At 47.5% G+C, this 7500-nt stretch overlaps 1 protein-coding gene across 12 annotated transcripts in view; it reads left to right on the forward strand.

Moving 5' to 3' along the window:
* slc8a1a (solute carrier family 8 member 1a) overlaps nt 1–7500 on the forward strand; it is a 33404-nt gene that overhangs the window by 14323 nt on the left and 11581 nt on the right. For 5 of the 12 annotated variants that reach the window (XM_081612090.1, XM_081612086.1, XM_081612091.1 and 2 more), the window contains 2 exons: nt 448–468; nt 572–616. In XM_081612090.1, the coding sequence (XP_081468216.1) occupies nt 448–468; nt 572–616 (66 nt within the window). Of the gene's footprint in view, nt 1–447; nt 469–571; nt 617–678; nt 694–7500 lie in introns of all 12 variants that reach the window. The other 7 variants (XM_008421057.3, XM_008421108.2, XM_081612088.1 and 4 more) reach the window with 5 other exon arrangements.

The raw sequence follows: 7500 nt of genomic DNA on the forward strand, positions 1-7500 counted from the left end.
GAAGTCAGATTTTTAGACAGCCAGGGCGGATCAACATGGAATGAAAGAAATAAAGCTGGGATGCTAACAGCTAACTGTCCCACACTTTGAAAAGCTGTGGGATGCTAACGGCTAACTGTCCCACACTTTGAAAAGCTGTGGGATGCTAACGGCTAACTGTCCCACGCTTTGAAAAGCTGTGGGATGCTAACGGCTAACTGTCCCACACTTTGAAAAGCTGTGGGATGCTAACAGCTAACTGTCCCACGCTTTGAAAAGCTGTGGGATGCTAACGGCTAACTGTCCCACCCTTTGAAAAGCTGTGGGATGCTAACGGCTAACTGTCCCACCCTTTGAAAAGCTGTGGGATGCTAACGGCTAACTGCCCCACGCTTTGAAATGCCTGATCTAGAGATCGAACCTCCTACTGGTTCTGACGCTTCATGCTTCTCTTTATTTTCTCTGCAGCTCTGCTCCTGCAGGAAGTCGGTAAGCAGACTTCCTGTCTCCTTTCTCCTTTCCTGCTTCAACTTTGACCCCTTCAGACAGAAACAAACGCCTAACTGAATATTTTTGTCTTCTCGCTTCACAGGTGGCTTCGTCCAGACAGGTAGGACCGCTGTCGGGTTCAGTCCAGGTAGACGGTACCGGTACCTGACGGGCCGACATTAACTGATCCTTTCTCTAACGTTTCATTAGACAAGCAGCTGTTTGGTAAGACACCGCCACCTGGTGGACGTTTGAGTGTCTAATTCTACAGACCATCTGACCCTGTGAAACCCAGGAGGCTCTCATTTTACCAGAACCGGACCAAGACCAGAACTGGACTAGAGGCTCTGGTTCTAGAGAGTTCTGCCGGGTTCTCTGCCATTTTATCAGTTCTGGGCTCTGTTGTCGGCAACCTGCGGCAGCTCTTTAGCGCCGCCCTAGTGGCTCTGGAGCTTTTTCAAAAATGTTTGAAAATTGAAAAAGATGGGGTGTGAAATATCTTTTGTTTTAATATGATTTCTGTAGGAGGACAAACATTCTTAACGTTTTCCAATGCTGTAAAAATGTCTAGGATAAATATTAACTTTCAACATTTCCGTCAACAAAGATTTGCGTCACAGCCTGCGACACGTTTCTTTCAGCTGGGTGGGGTGCGAGGCAGGAGGCTGTAAACAAACCGACGGGTGTGGGGGGCATGGAGAGCAAAGGGGAAAAGAGGAAAATAGCCGAAGAGAGTTTCTACAATTCTTGGACCGAATCATTTGCATTCATTGCCAATGTGGAAGGAAGGATTACCTGAACGTTTGCTCTGTAGCGAGAAGCAAAGACTAGAGAGCCTAGAGAGGTCACCTCACTGTAAGCTGCACCTACAAATAAAAATAATGTAAACAAATATATATATAAATTCCCTTCTCACCCTCCGTGGGTACTCTCTCTGTCTCTCTCTCTCTGTCTCTCTCCAGTATCTTGGCTGTGCCTAGAACTGCACATTTCTGGACTGAGATGTCTGATGTTGTTCCTGTTTAAGCCACTGCTCCAGTTTGGGGGTGACTGTCTGCCCCGAGGGCCCCGATGACCACAGGCACCACTGTGGTCTTCACCTTCCAGGTCTTTTCCAGTTCCTCCCTGAGGCCCTGGTATTTCTCCAGTTTCTCCTTTTTCCTGATGTTGTATCACTTGGTATTGCTACATCCACCACAACGGCTTTCCTCTGTTCTTTATCCACCACCACAATGTCCGGTTGGTTCTCCATCACCATCTTGTCTGTCTGGATCTGGAAGTCCCACAGGATCTTAGCTCGGTCATTCTCCACCACTTTTGGGGGTTTTTCCCCACTTTGATCTCGGGGCTTCCAGTCCATATTCTGCACAGATGTTCCTGTACACTATGCCCGCCACTTGGTTATGTCGTTCCATGTACGCTTTCCCTGCCAGCATCTTGCACCCTGCTGTTATGTGCTGGACTGTCTCAGGGGCCTCCTGCACAACCTACACCTTGGGTCTTGTCTGGTGTGGTAGATCTGAGCCTCTATTGCTCTGGTGTTTAGGGCCTGTTCCTGGGCGGCCAGGATGAGAGCCTCTGTGCTGTCCTTGAGTCCAGCTTTCTCCAGCCATTGGTAGGTTTTCCTGACATCAGCCACTTCAGTTATTTGTCGGTGGTACATCCCATGTAGGGGCTTGTCCTCCCATGATGGTACCTCCAGCACCTTGTCTTCTGTTCCCCATTGCCTGAGACATTCGCTGAGCAGATCGTCTGTTGAGGCTTTGTCCTTGATGTATTTATGGATCTTGGATGTTTCATCCTGGACAGTGGCTCTCACACTCACTAGTCCTCTGCCTCCTTCCTTACGGCTCGTGTACAGTCTCAGGGTGCTGGATTTGGGGTGGAATCCTCCATGCATGGTTAGTAGCTTCCTAGTCTTAACATCCGTGGCCTTCATCTCTTCCATTGGCCAGCTAATTATTCCGGCAGGGTATCTGATTACTGGTAAGGCATAGCTGTTTATTGCACGGATCTTGTTCTTGCCATTGAGCTGGCTTCTCAGGACTTGCCTTATTCGTTGGAGGTATTTGGCTGTGGCTCCTTTCCTTGTGACCTCATCGAGGTTGCCATTTGCTTGTGGTATTCCCAGGTACTTGTAGCTGTGCTCTATGTCTGCTATTGTTCCTTCTGGGAGTGAGACCCCCTCTGTGTGGACGACCTTCCCTCTCTTTGTAACCATCCGACCACACTTCTCTAGTCCGAATGACATCCCAATGTCAGTGCTGTAGATCCTGGTGGTGTGGATCAGTGAGTCGATGTCTCGCTCGCTCTTGGCGTACAGCTTGATGTCATCCATGTAGAGGAGGTGACTGATCGTGGCCCCATTCTTGAGTCGGTATCCGTAGCCAGTCTTGTTGATGATTTGGCTGAGAGGGTTCAGGCCTATGCAGAACAGCAGTGGGGACAGAGCATCTCCTTGCTATAGGCCACATTTGATGGACACTTGTGCAAGTGGTTTGCAGTTGGCTTCAAGGGTGGTTTTCCACAGCCCCATCGAGTTTGCAATGAAGGCTCTTAGAGTCCTATTGATGTTGTACATCTCTAAGCATTCAATGATCCAAGTGTGTGGCATTGAGTCATAGGCTTTCTTGTAATCAATCCAAGCGATACACAGGTTGGTGTGTCGGGTTTTGCAGTCTCGGGCGACTGTGTGGTCTACAAGGAGTTGGTGTTTGGCTCCTCTGCTATTTATGCCCTTCTGTGCCTTGCTCATGTATTTATCCATGTGCCCGCTTATCTTAGCCGCTATGATGCCTGATACATGAGCTTCCATGTTGTAGAGAGACAGGTTATTGGCCGATAGTTGGATGGGACTGAACCCTTCGAGGGTTCCTTCTGTATCAGGATTGTGCGCCCTTCAGTTAACCATTCAGGGTGAGTCCCATTTTGTAGAAGCTGGTTCAGTTGAGCTGCCAGTCGCTCATGGAGGGCAGTGAGTTTCTTAAGCCAGTAGGCATGGATCATGTCAGGTCCTGGTGCTGTCCAGTTTTTCATACCCGAGACTCTGTCTTGGACATCTGCCACAGTGATGGTTACCGGGGCTTGTTCAGGGAGGTTGCTGTGGTCCTCTCGTAGAGAGGTTAGCCACTGTGCATTGCTGTTGTGGGACGCCTCCCTTTCCCATATGCCTTTCCAGTATTGTTCAGTCTCCAGCCTGGGTGGGTCTGCTCTGTTGTTATTACCCTGCCATTGGGAGTACACTTTAGCTGGTTGGGTGGCGAAGAGCTGGTTAATCCTCCTGGCTTCATTCTCTCTTGTGCATCTCTTTAGGCAGCTGGCCAAGGCTTGGAGCCTTTGTTTGGCAGTTTCGAGTGCTTCAGGTATCTGGCTGTACTTCTTGGGTTTATATAAAGCCGCCCCGGGCTATAAGCTGCATGGTTCAAAGCGTGGGGACAAAGTAGCGGCTTATAGTCAGAAAAATCCGGTCATGTGGAAAACATTTCCAGGGACGGCGCTACATTAGCGGCTGCGTCGAGATTAAAGTTACATCTTAATGGCCGATGTTGAAAAGTGACGTCTGTAAGCAGAAGTCACATTAAACACATATGAACACAGTCCTGTCATAGGCTCATGTATTTATTAACAAAGTGGTTGTTTTTTTAAACTAATTAGTCATTTTTGTCGGTATGTATTTAGAATGACGCTTAGCGATATTATTGTGTTTAACATCCTGAGGTCTGTGTGTCCAAACAGACGTTTTACCATCGCATTTGACTTGCTTGGCATTTGAATATAAATCAAACTTGAACTGTATTAATTTAATTTTATATCTCTTCAAAAGGCTGCTTCTTTATTTTTATAACCGCAGGTTGTGTTTTATTGCTCTCCAGATAAAGGGCAAGTTAAGCACGTTCTGGTTTGTTGTTTTCTGATCACACTTTACCTGATTATTTGAAGAGTGATCATCGTTATGCAAACTGCATTTGGGAGCAGAAAAAAACGACCCTTTCCCGTCGATCATCATAAAAATTACATCAAATCTGAATTTTTTTATTGCATTTTATCAAAGCAACGAAACATAACATTAATATTGTAATGGAAAGTAAACTTTTAGCACCATCACAGCAGAGTCACGGCTCATCATTCCTTCAGGAGTCACTGCAGGGAAATTAAACATTTAATCATGAATGATAATTATGTCCACTTAGTCATTTTGACAATAGGCTAATATAAACACTTAAACAGGGCGTAGAGCTCCGTCTGGGGCCAGACTTCCGGCTTCTCAAGCATTGGACCAAACGGCTGCCTCAACTAAACTAGATAATAGACAAAGATGTCAGCCAATCAGAGTTTGAGCTCCCGTGTTGTTGACCAGTGACAGTAAAACGGTTTGTAGAAAAGAAGCGCGTGCGTTCGGTTCGGCGGTTAAATCGGTGTTTTATTGTCCCGCTTCCATGGAAGGACAGAAAATCGATCTTATAAACATGTAATTACTAAAATCACGATACCCTCACTGTCATGTTGGTATTAATCTTTCGAACCCACATGCAAGAACACGACCAGAAGAGACGAATAAAAGTACAATTATGGTTTATTGAAGTCATGGGGGAGAATGGAGAGAATACTGGAGCGGAGGACCAGGCCGTCTTACTGCCGATGGGAGACAAGGTTAGAAACTGCGAGGAGATGGTTGTCCGGAAATAATCAGAGTGCTTACTGAGAAGGATGAGTGATCGGCTTGGGTTAGTGTGAGTATGGGCTCGTTGGAGAGCGGACAGTGATGGTTAACGGCCGGAGTAGCGGCGTAGGTTCCGGTTCTTGTAATCCCTTCTCTCCGGTGAGGTTCGGACGTGGGTCTCCTGACCCGGAACGCTCCGAAGGGGAATCCACCGGAGAAGGATCCACGAAGAGGGGAAGACGAACACACGAGGGGTGGCGTCTGACCGGTAACACCGGTAGCGTCGGGGGAAGACACAGGAGGCAGGTGATCCACAGCGGGGAAACAGACTCACACTGGGGGAACTGATCTCTCGGGAACAACGAGGAGACAACAAGGAGTTAGAAATAACGAAGATCACAGAGGGCCTTTCTCTGGAACGATCTGTTACCAAGGTAAGCAAAACACTCAGGCGATGAGAAGCAGCGGAGCTGCGGCTTATATCCAGGATCCCGCCCTCCAAACGAGCTGCAGGTGTGCGCCCCGGTTGAACCCCGCCGCTTTCCAGGGGTAGCACATGGGTGACATCTAGTGGGTGTCCGAGGAACAGCGGCTCAGAGACCAGTGATAAAATAAAACTAAAACTAAAGAAAACAAACTAAGAAATAAGAAAGGGGAAAAACACAGACCCTGACACTCACTGAGTATCCCTCTGAAAAATTAACCCATTTAAATAAAGAAATAAATAAATCCCTCCATGGTGATACCACGATAGAGAGCGTTCATTTTATAGCGTTAACACGGAGCTGTAAGTGGTCCGGTATGAAACGGGCTGATAGAACAACACAGCACTTTTACATTTCAATAATCAGAATGCAGAAATTGTTTCTGTTGTTTTCAAAGGTTTATGTCAGTCTGCCTTGTCCCCATCGATACGCTTCCCCACCGCCCTGCACCTTAAGGGGTTAAAACAAGACGTTCACATTGGGTAAAACTCTGAACAGGAGAAACGGGACATGAAACGGAGCGACGAACTAGATGTGAATTATGGCATAAAAACAGAGAATCTGATGCTGAACAGTGAAAAATCAACACATGATGTGAAACATGACGATTAGGCGGCGCAGCAGGTGATGAGTGAAGATTACTGATGGTCAATAAATGATAAAATAAATGTAGCAACAGGAAAGAAACTAAAGTGGACATAGCAATAAACCAAGAGAGGATAATACTAATCAAAGGAAACTAAATGGAAATGAATGAAGAACAAAATGAAAGAATAAACTAAGAAACTAAAGTAAATACAGAGGAATAAACTGGTATGGCAAGACCTTTGGAGCAATATAGAGGCTAGGGGGGCTGGATAGAGGTTGGGGGGGGGGGGCGGTGGGGGGGGGCTGGATAGAGGCTGGGGGGGGGCTGGATAGAGGCTGGGGGGGCTGGATAGAGGCTGGGGGGGGGCTGGGCTGAAAAGGGAAACAGTGGTTTAGTTGCTAATGTTTCATGTTCTAAGTTACTTTGACTGAAAGGCTCTTATTTAATGTTGAGGGATGTAAGTCAAACCTTTAGGTCTCATTTTACATTTAGCTTTGAGTTGAAATGTCCTGAAGTCTTATTTAAGTTTGAGTGTTTGGCTTGTTAATTGTATTGTTAGAAACCATTGTTCACTATTCAAAACACCTTTTATTAAACTGTGGCCATAGCAACGGTGTAGTCAATGTATATCATCAGTTTCAGGCTTCAGCCTGTCGTCTTCATCACAGCCTCATGTCCTGTCGTTTGGTCCAATGTGGTCGTTCAACAGTTTGGGTTGCCAAGCCCTGGACTAGGCCATTGGAACAGTCTGGCCGCAGCATCATCCCTGCACCGCCGTGCTCTGAGGCGTCTGAGCAGCTGGTTCTGGTCGTCCGGGACAAACGTCTCTACCCGCGTTACTGAAGAACCCGTCTCAGGTTCTGGTGTTGGCTCGGTTTGAGTTGAAATGAACCCAGTTTGTTAAATGGGAGCCTCAGAGGCCTGGTACTGGTCAGACGTTCTGGACTCGTCTCTCTGTGGGTCCTGGAAGCTTCTCCTGAACCGGGTCCACTAGCTGGACCCGACACCAGAAGCAGCCAGTTCTCCTGCAAAAAAGGTTCTGGTGGCCCACTGCTGAACCCGATCACCTGCTCTGGTTGATCGGGTTCGGCCCAGTTCAGAACGGTCTGAGGGGTCAGAGGTCAACCTAACTCACATTCTGACTGCATGCCTGCACCCGGTCCATAACCAGGAAGTCCTGACTGAGCATGCTCAGTACGTTCCGACGCACTGAGCATGCTCAGTACGTTCCGACGCACTGAGCATGCTCAGTACGTTCCGACGCACTGAGCATGCTCAGTACGTTCCGACGCACTGAG

Source organism: Poecilia reticulata, chromosome 1 (assembly GCF_904066995.2).
Source record: "Poecilia reticulata chromosome 1, P_reticulata-male-v2, whole genome shotgun sequence".
Lineage (NCBI taxonomy): Eukaryota > Metazoa > Chordata > Actinopteri > Cyprinodontiformes > Poeciliidae > Poecilia > Poecilia reticulata.